At 50.0% G+C, this 14,888-nt stretch overlaps 2 protein-coding genes across 7 annotated transcripts in view; one reads left to right on the top strand and one right to left on the bottom strand.

Annotated features, from left to right (window-relative positions):
- NRG2 (neuregulin 2) overlaps positions 1–8,649 on the top strand; it is a 214,173-nt gene extending 205,524 nt beyond the window's left edge. For all 5 annotated transcript variants that reach the window (XM_053566453.1, XM_053566451.1, XM_053566452.1 and 2 more), the window contains 4 exons: positions 2,044–2,167; positions 2,509–2,636; positions 3,220–3,447; positions 6,700–8,649. In XM_053566453.1, the coding sequence (XP_053422428.1) occupies positions 2,044–2,167; positions 2,509–2,636; positions 3,220–3,447; positions 6,700–7,468 (1,249 nt within the window). In that variant the 3' untranslated portion in view covers positions 7,469–8,649. The remainder of the gene's footprint in view (positions 1–2,043; positions 2,168–2,508; positions 2,637–3,219; positions 3,448–6,699) is intronic.
- Positions 8,650–11,194: 2,545 nt separating this feature from the next.
- The window catches only part of PSD2 (pleckstrin and Sec7 domain containing 2), a 56,321-nt gene continuing 52,627 nt past the window's right edge, over positions 11,195–14,888 (bottom strand). For both annotated transcript variants that reach the window (XM_053566449.1, XM_053566450.1), the window contains one exon: positions 11,195–13,608. In XM_053566449.1, coding sequence (XP_053422424.1) covers positions 13,399–13,608 — 210 coding nt within the window. In that variant the 3' untranslated portion in view covers positions 11,195–13,398. The remainder of the gene's footprint in view (positions 13,609–14,888) is intronic.

The raw sequence follows: 14,888 nt of genomic DNA, 5'->3' as shown, positions 1-14,888 counted from the left end.
AGAAAGAGAAAGAAAGAAAGAAAAAAAGAAAGAAAGAAAGAAAGAGAAAGAAATAGCTTTGGAAAAAGAAATCTGGGCTCAAATCCACCTCTGCCATTTCCCATGTGACCTTAAGCACACTGATGAACTGCTCTCAGTCCTCATAGGAGTGACCCTGGCATGCACCCCAGAGGAGACTGTGACGACCTGAGCATGAGCATGTGCCCTCTCAGGTGGACAGGCACTGGGGCACTGTTGGGGGTGGGGGCAGGGCAGAGAGGGAAGCACAGAGAAGGCTTCATTCCTTCTCAGAGGAAAGACCCCCTCAAAAGGCCCTAGCCTGACCTCAGCTTGGGAGCAGTTGAGACAAGAGGACAGAGAAGGTATCAGAGCAGAGGACAGGCTGGGACAGAAACTCAGAGCAAGGAGACCAAATGGGCAGAAAAGACAACTGTCCCGTTCAGGTAGAATAGTGCAAGCCAAAGTCCACACAGATGAAAGTCAGCTGTGTTCCAGGGATATGAGCAGCCCAGAGTCAGGACTGGGGTCAGAAAAAAGAGAGGCATGAGTCCATGGTCCTCTGGGACTCAGAGGGCAGCATGGGGCCTTGAATGCCAAGCTAGGGAATCTAGATTTATCCCACAGACAATTGGGGCCCAATAAAGGCTGTAGAGTGAAATGCAAAAAAATGGTAGGTTTGTCACATCTGTTCATACCTGGAAAACAGAAGTCTGGACACAGCCACCATTTCAGGGACTGAGCCTCTGGTCTTGACTTTCATTGCCCCCATCTGTGGGACCTAAGGCCCTGCTGGCCTTATCTTGGATGAGTCTAGGACCAGAAAGCCTGGAGTAGGGGAAGGAGGGATATAGGGCTCAAGGAGCCCAAAGGCGGAAACTGGGCCCAAGAGGGAAAATTTGGTCCAAGAATTCAAGAAAAAGCAAGCCCCTAGTCTAACCCCCCACTGTGTTTACTCATATCTTCAGCAATCATTCATTCAGTGCCTGCTGGACACCAGGCTCTGCCCCAGACATATAGTCATTGCTCTGAGCAAGCATTCCAGTTTCATGGAACACATTTCAGAATGTGTTCAGAATCCCTCCTAGGCTGGAGAGCAGGAGGGGTTTCCCTGAGAAAGCAGCATTTAGGCTAGGGCCTGAGGGATAAGCAGAGTTAGCAGGAGTTAGCAGGTGAAGGGGAAAGGAAGTAATCTAGATGAAGGGACCAGCACATGCCAAGGCCCTAACAGTAGAGAGGGCAGACCACTATGGAGGACCAGAAACAAGCTCACTGAGGATGCAGCCAGCTGGGGTGAGGAGGACAGCAAGAGAGAGGGACAGGGAGGGAAAAAAACACTCAGGGAAATGAAGAGTTGCAAACAGGGAATGGTGTGATTAGATTTGTTGATTAGAAAACAAATTGCATATTTAATAAGTGCCCAGTGTAAAGTATTCCCATGGGCCCTGGCTCCCTACCCACGGCACCCTGTCTTATTTTTTTCATAGCATTTTACTGAAAGTATCTAGTTCATTTTTTTGTTTTTGTGTTTATCATCTGCCTTCCCTTCTGGCCCCCAGACTTCAATAAAGTTGGGGGTCCTGCCTGTCTTCTGCGCTCCAGAACAGTATCTGAAACAAAGTAAAAACTCAGTAAATACCAAATGAATGAAGGAAGGAAGAGGAAGTTGAGTCAGCACTATACTTGAATATTTTATATACTTTTAACTATCAACAGTCTCTGAGATGGGTAAATTATTCCCCTATTGTACAAATGAGAAAAGTGAAACAAGGAGAGCTTAAGTAATGTGCCCACGGTTACACAGCTGAAAACCAGTGGACTTCTACTCCCTGGGCAGAGCCAAAGCTCATTACCAAGATGATGCTCAGATCCTGGATTCAGGACAATGGCAATGGTGTAGGGGAAGCCTGAGCACAGGGCAGAGTAGTAGCCATAGCAGTCTGGGGCAGAGACAGAGTAGTTTCCCTGGAGGGACAGCCAGGCAAATTCATCCATTGGTGGGGAGTGGGAGAGCGTGCCAGGCTCACCCACCCTTTCACTGTGCAGAAAACAGCGGAAGCAGATGCACAACCACCTCCGGCAGAACATGTGCCCAGCCCACCAGAACCGGAGTTTGGCCAATGGGCCCAGCCACCCCCGGCTGGACCCGGAGGAGATCCAGATGGCAGACGTGAGTAGTGTTCCCAGCCCTCCTTCTCAGCCCTCAGTGGACAGCCAGCCTTCTTGTGCCCCTGCAAAGGATGGGCTAGGGCAGCAGCCAGCCCATCCCATGACCAGCCTTGCCTGCTGGGCATTGCTTCACCAGGATGGCTGGCCTTGCTCTGCCCACTTCCATAGGAAGGGTGGGGGATGATTTGCTAGGGCCCTCACTGCCCCAACATCAAGTCACTTCTCATCCAGTGGACACCCCCAACCTGGAGCTTAATCCACATCAATTCTCCATTCTCACAGAAAAGAGGGTCAGCCAATCTGGTCCCCTGTCACTAACTCTGACCCATCTCTCTGTTCCAGTATATCTCCAAGAACGTGCCAGCCACAGATCATGTCATCAGGAGGGAAACTGAGACCACCTTCTCTGGGAGCCACTCGTGTTCTCCTTCTCACCATTGTTCCACAGCCACGCCCACCTCCAGCCACAGGTGGGCACCACCAAGACCCACAGGAACTTGTAGACCCCTATACTTTATCTGGCATAACATGCCTCACCATTCAGACTTCCAGAGCCTTTCAATACCCTTTCCTGAGTTTGCCACATGAATTATAATCCACCTTAGCCTTCTCTCCAGAACTGGAGAGACCTTTCCACATAGCACAAAGGCTTACACAGCTCAGGAAACAATATGATTGGCTCCTTTCCTCCCTGAGGAGCACTGTGGAACAGTCAGAGCCATCACATATTGACCACTGGGGCTGGGCTCCTAAGATAGGTGGCAAAGGACTGTGGGGGTGGCAGGGTCCCAGACAGGTGCTCTGGGGCAAGGCTAAGGGAGGTCTGGTTGCAGGAAGGAAAGGAAGGGGCCTCAGCACGGCACAGGACCCCAGCCCTCCCTCTCCCAATATCAGAGTACAGTACTTCACATCAGCCCAGAGCGGACAAGGGCAGTGAACTGAGGGAGCTTGAGATGGGAAGAAGAACCAGGGAGGGGTGGCCATGGGGACCACACCTGCTGGGCCATTCTGCCCCTTCCTGATATCTCACCTGCCCCCATCTGGCTTTCCCAGACATGAGAGCCACACGTGGAGCCTGGAACATTCTGAGAGCCTGACCTCTGACTCCCAGTCGGGCATCATGCTGTCATCAGTGGGCACCAGCAAGTGCAACAGCCCAGCGTGTGTGGAGGCCCGGGCCCGGCGGGCGGCAGCCTACAGCCTGGAGGAGCGGCGCAGGGCAGCTGTGCTACCCTACCACGACTCTATAGATTCCCTGCATGATTCCCCACACAGCGAGAGGTCAGTTCCTACCCCACATCCTGTGTGCTCTCCTTAGCCAGAGGGCTGGCATCACTGACCAAAGGCTGACCCTTAGAGCCTCTCAGAGACACTCCAAAGAGCCTCATCTCTATTTTTTAGATGGGAAAACAAGGTCCCAGAAAGGTTAAATGGCCTGCTCAGAACCATCAGCATGTTAATGACAGGCTGGAAGAAGTGCTGGGCCAGTGGACCCTGGTGTGGAGTGACCATCGAAAGTAATTGTCCCACTAGGACACTTTTCAGAGTAGAAGGGAACATTATTAATAATTGCACTGGAACATCAGGAACAAACAGGGGCTGTTCCAGACAACTAGGATATATGGCTGCCCTGTCCCAGTAACAACTGGAGGGTCCATGTCCCAGCAAGAACAGAAACACAAGATAGAGTAGATCACAGGAGGGAGACCAGTGTAGGATGGACATAAGCCAAGAATAATCACAGGCCCTGGCCAGTATCTGCAACGAGGCCCCATAGGTCAAGGCATTGCTGGGGTCCTGAGCAATGGATGCAGTAAGAACCAAGAAACCCCCCTTCTTCCCTGACTACAAGCCAGGAGTCACAAGGACCAGCCCCCCCACCCTGCTCAGCCCTTGAGTGGCCCTCAGCAAGCAGAGTCTACAGGAGGACAGCAGTGGAAGGAACATGGTACAAGGAACTCTAGAACAGGGAGGACAAAGAGAAGCAGGTTTCCCCTACTCTCGACTCAGCCTCCTCCATCCCAGGCCCTGTGCTGGGGATGCCTGCCTGGGGGTCCAGACGTGGGCTACCTGGTTCCTGCTCCAGAGGAGCTCCCAGCCATGGAGACAAACTACAGAAGCTCACAACAGCCTGTGGAAAGTGCTAGGCACAGGACACCACACCTGGGCAGAGAAACCCAGTCTGACTACAGGCTCTGGGAAGCAGCCCTGTCTTCCGCGCCAAACCTTTCCAGGCCCAACTATATGACCTACCTGTGGGATCTGCAGCAAGTTGATCATCTCTATACCTTGTTCCCTCAGCTGTAGAACAGGGCAAACAATGACCATTGTATGTGGTTCTGGTGAAGGCCTGAGATAATATGCACAAAGCTCTTTGCTTTGTAGCTGGCACAGAGCTCAGCCTCACTAGGTACAGTAACCACAGCAGTAGGACTGCTAAATGGGTGGTAGGAAGGAATGAAGTAGGGGTAGGGGGAAGGAAATTGTTCCAGGCTCGGAGAACAACTTGAGTGGTTTCAAGAGGCACTTAAGAACATGGCTGTTGGGTGAGGTGCCCAGAACAGGGTAGGCTATGGAAGCTGAGCCTGAACAGGCAGGCTGGGGCCAGACAGACCCACAGACAGGGCACTGGGCTCCTGCTCAGGAGGTGGAGCCTACGTGTGTAAGCAGCAAGGGCCTCCTTAAGCAGAGCTGTGACTTTAGATTACTCTGGGAACTGCACAGAGTGAAGGAGGGGAGACTCTCGGGTGGGAGTGTGACCAGAGGGAATAGCTGGGGTGGGGTAAAGGGTGTGCTCCAGGTAACGGAATGGGTAGGATTTGGTGGTTCATTAGATGCCTGGGGTGGGGGGTAGGTGTTGCATCAGGTGATTCAGAAAAGCCTGAGAGAATGGGGAACTCTGGGCTTGTTCCGGACAGCACTGAGGTACCCCACTGTGCAGTCTGGAGAAGCATAGAGATGGGTGGTCCCTGCCCTAGCGGTAGACAATGGTGGGGCAAGAGACCACATGGGGATGTGGAGAGCAAGAAGGGACAGGTACCCAGCACCTAGACTGGGAGATATCAGCAAGGGCAAACTTTTGTTTGAGACAGAGTCTACTATGTCGCCCTCCATAGAGTGCTATTGTGTCACAGCTCACAGCAACCTCTAACTCTTGGCAATTCTCTCGCCAAAGCCTCCCAAGTAGCTGGGACTACAGGCACCTGCCACAACACCCGAATTTTTTTTTGTTGCAGTTGTCATTGTTTAGCAGGCCTGGCCAGGTTCGAACCCACCTGCCTTGGTGTATATGGCCTGTGCCCTAACCACTGAGCTACAGGCACTGAGCCAAGGACAAACTTTTGAAGAAACTAGGAGTCTTGAGCCACAAAGAGAGACTCCTCAGTGGGGTCTTGATATGTCAGCCCTGGGTTAATGGCCCTGCAGGAGTATGAGCAGTCACTACCCTGAAGCAGCTTTTGATTTCAATATAAGGAAGAATATTTCCCTTACTGAAGCCATCAGGCATGGGATGACTCGCCCCTTCGGAAGCTGTGAATCTAGGTCACAGGGGTATCCAAATGGGGGATAGTGGCTTTTGGGACTGGACAGTATGAGTCCTGGTTCCTGCCTAGCTTCAATTCAAATCCCAGCTCTGCTTCTTCCTAGCTGTGTAAACCCTGAGCAAGTCACTTAAATGTCCTGAGCCTTATACAAGTACTGTACTGTATGAGATCCTACATGTTGTATAAATGCCCTAGCCTGAGCTTGCCCTGTGACTGTGAGCATTCCTGAAGGCTTACCACAACTCAGGTCCCACTGATAAAAGTGTTTTGTTTTGTTTTTTTTGTAGCGACAGAGTTTCACTTTATCGCCCTAGGTAGAGTGCTGTGGCGTCACACAGCTCACAGAAACCTCCAACTCCTGGGCTTAGGCAATTCTCCTGCCTCAGCCTCCCGCTGGAACTACAGGCACCCGCCACAACGCCCGGCTATTTTTTTGTGGCAGTTTGGCCGGGACCGGGTTTGAACCCGCCACCCTCGGTATATGGGGCCGGCGCCCTGCTCACTGAGCCACAGGCGTCGCCCCTGATAAAAGTTTTTTAATCATCCCAACAATGCTACAGATGGAACCCTACCGCACTACGCTTATGCCTGCTTAACAGATTAGGAAATCAAGGCTTTTGCAGGGGTCCTCAAACTGTGGCCCGCAGGCCACATGAGGCCGTGTGATTGTATTTGTTCCCGTTTTGTTTTTTTTACTTCAAAATAAGATGTGTGCAGTGTGCATACGAATTTGTTCATAGGTTTTTTGTTTTTTTTTTAACTATAGTCCGGCCCTCCAACGGTCTGAGGGACAGTGAACTGGCCCCCTATTTAAAAAGTTTGAGGATGCCTGCAAAGTTTAGAGGTTAAGGAAATTGCATAAGGTTACTGAAGATCACTGCCATCATTCTTGCACGCAGGATCTCCAGAGAGGTTACTTCGGGTCTGGGCTCACCCCTCGCCCCGCCACCATCCCTACCCCGGCCCACTCCTCTGCCTCTCCCCGCAGGTACGTGTCGGCCCTGACCACGCCCGCGCGCCTCTCGCCGGTGGACTTCCACTACTCGCTGACCACGCAGGTGCCGACTTTCGAGATCACGTCCCCCAACTCGGCGCACGCAGTGTCGCTGCCCCCGGCTGCACCCATCAGCTACCGCCTGGCGGAACAGCAGCCGCTGCTACGGCACCCAGCGCCCCCCGGCCCGGGCCCCGGGCCTGGACCCGGCGCGGACATGCAGCGCAGCTACGACAGCTACTACTATCCCGCGGCGGGGCCGGGGCCGCGGCGCGGAGCCTGCGCTCTCGGCGGCAGCCTGGGCAGCCTGCCCGCCAGCCCCTACCGCATCCCGGAGGACGACGAGTACGAGACCACGCAGGAGTGCGCACCCCCGCCCCCGCCGCGGCCCCGTACGCGCGGCGCGTCCCGCAGGACGTCGGCGGGGCCCCGGCGCTGGCGCCGCTCGCGCCTCAACGGGCTGGCGGCGCAGCGCGCACGCGCGGCGCGGGACTCGCTGTCGCTGAGCAGCGGATCGGGCGGCGGTTCGGCCTCAGCCTCGGACGACGACGCGGACGACGCGGACGGGGCGCTGGCGGCCGAGAGCACACCTTTCCTCGGCCTGCGAGCCGCGCACGACGCGCTGCGCTCGGACTCGCCGCCGCTGTGCCCGGCGGCTGACAGCAGGACTTACTACTCCCTGGACAGCCACAGCACGCGGGCCAGCAGCAGACACAGCCGCGGGCCGCCCCCGCGGGCCAAGCAGGACTCGGCGCCCCTCTAGGGCCCCGCCGCCCGCCGCCCCCTCCGCCTCGCCCGCCCCACTGTCTTTAAGGAGAACAGAGACTACCGACTGGAGAAAGGAGAAAAAAAAGAAATAAAAATATTTTTATTTTCTATAAAAGGAAAAAAGTATAACAAAATGTTTTATTTTCATTTTAGCAAAAATTGTCTTATAATACTAGCTAACGGCAAAGACGTTTTTATAGGGAAACTATTTATATGTAACATCCTGATTTACAGCTTCGGAAAAAAAAAGAAACAACAAAAAAAAAGAGAGATGGGCCAATTTTTTGACTCTTTAATAGAAACCTATTTTGTGGTGCCTTTTGCTGTATGCTATCGTGGGGCTCCTGGAGAGAAGTCTGGATTGGGGGGTGGGAACTGTAGGATCCCGAGCTGGTAGGGTTGAGAGAAAGCAAGGAAAGAAAAGGCTGCGGGGTTCTGATGGGGAATAGGGTGGGAGATGGGGCGGGGTTGGCCCGGAAGATGAAAATGTGGACAGAAGTAGCTGTACCCCTCCAGGCAAAATGTGGCGTTCTGGGCCCCTTGGGAGGAAAGGATGAGGGATCCTAGGCTTGGAGCTAGGGCTGGGTTAACTACCAGGGGGAGACAAAGATCCAGCGACAGCTACCAAAATGGAGAGAGGGCCTCTCACTCTTCACAGCTCTTAAGGAAAGGGGGACAAGTGAGGTCTCCCCAACAGCTTGGGCCCAAGGAGGGGGCAGCCCTGCCAGGGGCCCAATGTTCGTGGCTCCTCCTCCCCACAGCTTCCAGGACGCCCCTCTGTCCTCTGCAGCACCTTCGTTTACAGGTCGTCTTTTCTATTTTACGCCTGCATGTCCTTTGCATTTCAGATTCTTTAGATTGGATGCATGGTCACGCTGGGACCAGGAAGAGCCACTGGACAGTGTATTCGATTCCCTTTTAGCAATAAAGTGAACACCATTTCTTTTTCACAACCCACCTCCCAGCCTCCAGCCCACCTATGACTTCCACTCCCTCTCCAGTCCTACCCTTCCCACCTCCCAAAACTGAGTCCACTGCTAATTTGTCAAAAAGGTAATTGTTAAAAACAAAATCCCAAACAGGAACAAATGGGAACCCTGCCCTGAACTGTCCGAACACCTGACTGTTGACACTTGAACATTTTTATATTATAAATAAAATCAGAAATAACTCCTGTTTGACTGTGTGTACCTAGCCCCCAGGCAAGGAGGGCGGTCAGAGGATGAGGATCTGTGGTGGAGGTGGATGAATGGTGCTTCAGGGAGATTGGTGAGGGCCAGGGCAGTCCTTGGGAGGAAGTGACCAATCTCCTTGGCCCCAGCTCCCAGGACAAACTCCAGCCCTCCTCCCTCTTTCAAGAACATTCATCAGGTGTCCCCCTAGCTCTGGGGAACCTGTCCAAGGGACAGACGCAAATTGGTTCAAAGTCAGCCTCAGAACTCTGACCCAGTTCCTGCCCTGGATCCACCAAGCAGGACTGAGGCAACACTTGCCAGGCAAAGGTGGGTGAAGAGAAAGCAGGATTGTGAGGTTGGCACTGGGACAGCTGAGGCAAGATGACCATCACAGGCAAAGTCTGGACATGCAAGGTGGCATAATGGGTAACCTCAGCTGCCAGGAGGACCACAGCTGTGCAGCTCATAACCCACAGGATGTTGCTCTTTCCCCAACTTTATAAAGGGGCCAAGGCTTGTCCAAACCCGCAGCCCCTGATGAAGAGTATGTGGCTTCAGTATGGAAAAGGCAGATGGAGGTTTAGGCTTAAGAAGGATTTCTTCTCAACTAATTTTTTTAAACCAATGCTCAGCACCAAGAGCCATTTGGTTCCAACCAGGCACCAGGGAGTCTTCAAAGAGCTGGAGGGGTTGACCAGCATATGTGTGTGTGTGTGTGTCTGTAGCTTTGTGGGGGGCGGGGGAAAAGGGGTGAAGGGGTGAATGTCCCTAGGATGTATGTAATCAGAGACAGATGGGAGGGACAGAGTGGCTTCTGGTTGAGAGAGCTTAGGCATCCACAGGCCTGAGTTAAATTCCAGCTAGCCCCTCACCAGCTGTGAAATCATGATGAAAATACCTACCTTGAAAGGTCGCTGTGGTGATTACATGTACTAAGGACCTAGTACTGTCTCTGGAACATGATAGCTGCCTACTAAACTCATAGTGGGGATGACAATATCCCATACCTCAAATCCTTGAATCAGAGAGAGTAGCAAAAATTGAATGAGAAGGAGGTGATGGAGAAAAGTGGAGAAAGAACTAAAGTCATTGTATTCATTGTGGGGGTGCTGGGAAAAAGTAACTGTTACAAAGAAACAAAGAAAAATAAGAACTAAATGCCACATAAGCCTGCAAATCCCTGACCCCTCCCAGCCCCCATATGATGATCTCCTTCAGACCCCTCTGCTGTTTGAGTTTGTACTTGGTTTTAAAATTCTCCAAGAGCAGGCCAGGCATAGTGACTCACACCTGTAATTCCAGCACTTTGGGAGGCCGAGGCCGGCAGATCGCCTGAGCTCACAAGTTCGGAAAAAACCCTGAGCTAGAGCAAGACACCTTCCCCCCTCTAAAAAGTAGCCAGGCATTCTGGCAGGTGCCTGTAGCCCCAGCTACTTGGGAGGCTGAGACAAGGGAATCGCTTCAGCCCAAGGAGTCTGAGGTTGCTGTGAACTATGACACCACAGCACTCTACCAGGGGCAACAAAGTGAGACTCTGTCTCAAAAAAAAAAAAGTCTTCCAAGAGCCAGTTATTCTTTTATGTAAACTCTGGGCTCCATGGGATCTCAAATAGGAACTGTTGGTGAACTCACTGACCTTTGTATGACCCAGCTTAGTATCCTCATTTGACCCTTCCATGGACTCTGAGTCTTTGCTGCCTTCTAAGTTTTAGAGTCAGAAACTACTCCTGTGACTTGAACTAACCCTCAATCTCTATGTGATCCTCAATTCATTCTGAATGACCTCTTGGTGAACTCATTGACCTTCCCATGGCCCATTGCTACCTTCATTGTCTACTCTGGACTGTAAGATACCTGCCATACCTGCTGAGAGTAGTCCAGAACCTAAGATAGCTCCTTGGCTCTTTCCGCATTCTGTCATCCACCCATTCCATTCATAGGTACAGCTGGGACCTGGGAACAAACTTGGCCAGAGTGGTCCCTTCGCCACTCTGCTCTCAAATTTCTGCCTTGGGGAACATTTACTATGGCCTTTCAGGAAGAGCTGCAGTCCTATTAAGCAACTTTCTACTACCACCCTGTCCCCTGGAACACTTGGGACATTTAGGCAGCTTCCTGAGTCCAGTCTTCTTCCCCACACCCTCAATTCTTTTTTCTGCCAGGTCATTTTTGGCTTCTCTTCCCAGCCTCTCTCAGAATCTCAAACAGTAATGGTTAATTGTCTATCCCTCTCCCCACTAGACTGTCAGCCTCACAAGGACAGGGAGGTGGCCAAACTTTTTCTGACCACAGTATCCACAGCACCCAGCATCCAGCACGCGTGCTGTACACAGTGACCCTCGCTGAATGAGGCACAAAAGACACTGTCCCGGGTCAGCCCTCCAGGAATCCCTGAACCTGTGGCCACTTCCCAGGACCACCAGGTGGCGCAAACCACTTACTGTATCTCATCAGCCCCTGGATTTGGACAGTGCTAAACAATGGTGATATTAGGGACATAAATTGTAGGGGAAACATGAGGATCCATTAGAATGCAGGAAGAAATATTAGAACTTTGATTTAGATTTATTTTCTTATCATCTTTTTTAAATTTCTATTTTTGTGTAGGTTTCATAATGTACATAGTATTTTAGTACAGTAGTACATGTATATAATTTACAAATAAATAATTATACAGTTAAGGAAGCAAACTAAAAATTTTTTTACTGAGGGGAGGCACAACTAGTGCTTGGGGAAGCACATCTGTCTGCAGCTGCTGGAGCTTGCATCTCTGCTTTCCACACACCACCTTTGTGAAGTAGAGGTTGGGACACTGACCCCAAAAACCAAAGGACATTTGAGGCAGCATGGAGAAAGTACAGAGAGCTCTTTTATGTTGCCACTTTGTGTTTTCAATTTCATTTAAATGAACATTTACTTCCTCTGAGCAAAATGAAGGGGCCAGATGGTTTGTTTATAAAACACATTTCAACTGATCCAATTTAAATAATCTAGATTTAAATCACTACTTCTCTCTACAAACTCAACCATCCTTTGCATTAAATGTGAGAGGGTTTGTAAATGTTAGGTACTTAGTTGCAAGGCTGGCTTATTATATTAACTAAATATGTTGCCATGGAGTTCAAATTGCTGGCCAAACTACTGTGATCTATTTAAACAATAGAGAGGATTTGCTCACGACAGCCACAATGAAGGTTCCATCACACCCACCAACTTGTCAGTCGGAAGAATGCAGAGTCAAATGAAAGATGTCAATCTGTGATCATCACATGGCAAATTTCTCTATTCTTCCCAGACATCTCCTTACCTAAGCCTTTCTGATTTACTAGAAAAATGAAAGAAATAGCAACTTAAAAACAATAAATTGTTGGGAGGCCAAAGCAGGTGGATTGCTTGAGGTCAGGAGTTCAAGACTAACCTGAGCAAGAGCAAGACCCTGTCTCCACTAAAAATAGAAATACTAGCTGGGCATCCTGGTGGGTGCCTGTAGTCCCAGATACTTGGGAGGCTAAGGCAAGAGGAACTCTTGAGCCCAAGAATTTGAGGTTCCTATGAGCTAAGATGCCATATGACTATGACTCAACCCACAGCAGAATGAGACTCCGTTTAAAAAAAAAAAAACAAAAAACAATAACTTGTCATTCCACTTTTTCCCAAGATTAGAATTAATGATTTCCATAACTTTCCCCATCTTTGGGCTTGGTGACAAGTGGCTATTTGCAAGGCTGAGTGTTTTTTATTCATGTAGCAGTAGATGTGTCCAAGAAGCCAACTCTGGAGCTCAGAGACCTGGCAATACAAACATTAAGACTCAAATACAATAAACAGGGCTATTGTTCCATCCCATTCACACCCTAGGAGGTCCATAGGACAGATGGGGTGGTCCACCCATGCTCTATTTTTTCGAAAAGCATTAACTGTAAGAGCAGTGTAAGTCACAGGTCAGCCACAAGAGGGAAGAAACAGGGTGAGCCCTCTTCTCTACCAGAGCACCAGGACTGCCAGGCCAGAGGTAGCCCTCCTCCTAACAGGTAGAGCTCCAAAATAGGGGTTTCCTTCATGTTATTTCATCCCCTGACTGACAATCAACTCCCAAACCATCTTTAAAGGGGTTCCTTATATCTATCCTTCTTATATATGTACATTTATGTCTGTATAAAAAGGAGGCAATAGTGGCCTCGATAGGTGGAAGGAGAGGTGGACATATACATGAGTGGAGTCAACTTGGCATTGAGAGGGAGCAGGCCCAGGCCTGGATTATTGCGATGTGAGGCAGGAGGCCTAGGGAGGGGGGGTGATGGTGCTGGTGGTCTGCAGACCTGCTGCTGCTCAACTCAGGGGAAGGAGGAGGAGAAGGGGTGGAGTCCACATGGAGACCTGCCCTCACAAATGAGGAGACAGCGGGGAGGAGCTTGGGAGAAGAGGAAGACCTAGGAAGACAATGGCCCTCCCAGCTTTTCCAGCGAGATGGTGTCTAGAACATGCACACAACTGCCCTACAAAATCAGGCTCTGTGGTGGAGAGGGAATGAGGGCTGAGAAGAGCGTCTGAGGCCCAGAGGTACCCCAGGATATAGGAAGATCAGTGCCATGAATGACATCCCCATTTCCTCGGCCTACAGGCTCTCCACACTCCTCTGACTGCCCATTAACTGCCTGGAGCTTGGTCCAAGTGGCCCCTGGCTGGAATTGTGCTCACTGACCCCTATGGGGGCATTTGCCTGCCTCCAGGGCCTTTGCATTCATGCCAGCTAAGTATCATGCCCAGTGGCATCCGTTGTGGCTTTGCTGCCAGTCACAGGCCCGTGGCCTTGGCTGAGGGCAGGGCTTGAGTGTGTCTTCCGGAGAGAAGGGTCATCCCCTTCCAGGGTGGCCAGGCGGGCCTCAATCCGCTCCAGGTCATCTGAACCCACTTTGATTTTCACAGCCAGGAGGTGGATATAGGTCTCATAACGGCTTTTCTGGGGAAAGGGCAAAGAAAGGTCAAAAACATAGTCAAAAGACAAAAATAACAAAATGGGAAAAGATATTTGTACCTTATATGACAAAAGACTAATTTCCTAAATATGCTGAAAGCTCTCACAAATCAATAAAAAGAAGAAAAGTCATCTAATAAATAAACAAGGGAAATGCATATAAATTTCACTATAATTTTAAAAATCCAAATAATTGGCAATAATTTCTTGGATATGGCACCAAAAGCATAGGCAACAAAAGTAAAAATGGACAAATGGGACTATATCAAAATGCAAAATTTCTGTAAATGAAAAGATATAATCAACAAAATGAAAGGGCAACAGACAGAATGGAGAAAACATATTTACAAGTCATATAGCTAATAAGGGTCTAGTATTCAGAAGATATAAAGAACTCCTAGAATGCAACAACCAAAAATAAACAAACAACCTAATTTAAAAATGGGCAAAGGACTCAAATAGACATTTTTCCAAAGAAGACCTACAAATGTCCAAAAAGCACACAAAAAGATGTTCAACGTCACTGATCATCAGGGAAATGCAAGTTGAAACCACAATGAGATATCACCTCATACCCATTAGCATGGCTACTAGCAAAAAAGGGAAAATTAATGTTGGTAAGGATATAGAGACATGGCAACCCTTGCGCACTGCTGGTGGAAATATAAAATGGCACAACTACTATGGAAAACAACAATGGTTTCTCAAAAAGTTAAAAATAAAATTTACCACACGACCCAGCAATACCACTTCTGGATATATGAGGGCTGTCTGGAAAGTATCCAGCCATGTAATATGAAAAATAATATTAACCATTCCTGGATCCTTTCCGGACAGCCCCATATATCCAAGTGAACTAAAAACAGAGTCTTGCAGGGCATGGTGGCTCACGCCTATAATCCCTCTCCTTGGGAGGCTGAGGTGTTGGACTGCCCTGAGCTCACAGGTTCGAGACTAGCTTGAGCCAGAGCAAGAACTCGTCTCTAAAAATGGCCGGGCGATGTGATAGGCACCTGTTGTCCCAGCTACTCAGGAGGCTGAGGCAAGAAGATCACTTTAGCCCAGGAAGTTGAATTTGCTGTGAGCTATGATGCCACGGCACTATACCAAGAGCAACAAAGTGAGACACTGTCTCAAAAAAAAACAAGGTCTTAACATATCTGTATACCCAGGTGCGTAGCAGCATTAGTCACAGTAGCCAAAGATAGAAGTGACCAAGTGTCCACTGATGGATAAATTGATAAACAAAATGTAATATACACATA

The sequence above is a fragment of the Nycticebus coucang genome, chromosome 17, assembly GCF_027406575.1.
Source record: "Nycticebus coucang isolate mNycCou1 chromosome 17, mNycCou1.pri, whole genome shotgun sequence".
Classification (NCBI taxonomy): domain Eukaryota; kingdom Metazoa; phylum Chordata; class Mammalia; order Primates; family Lorisidae; genus Nycticebus; species Nycticebus coucang.
This window is presented reverse-complemented; position numbering and strand designations above follow the sequence as displayed.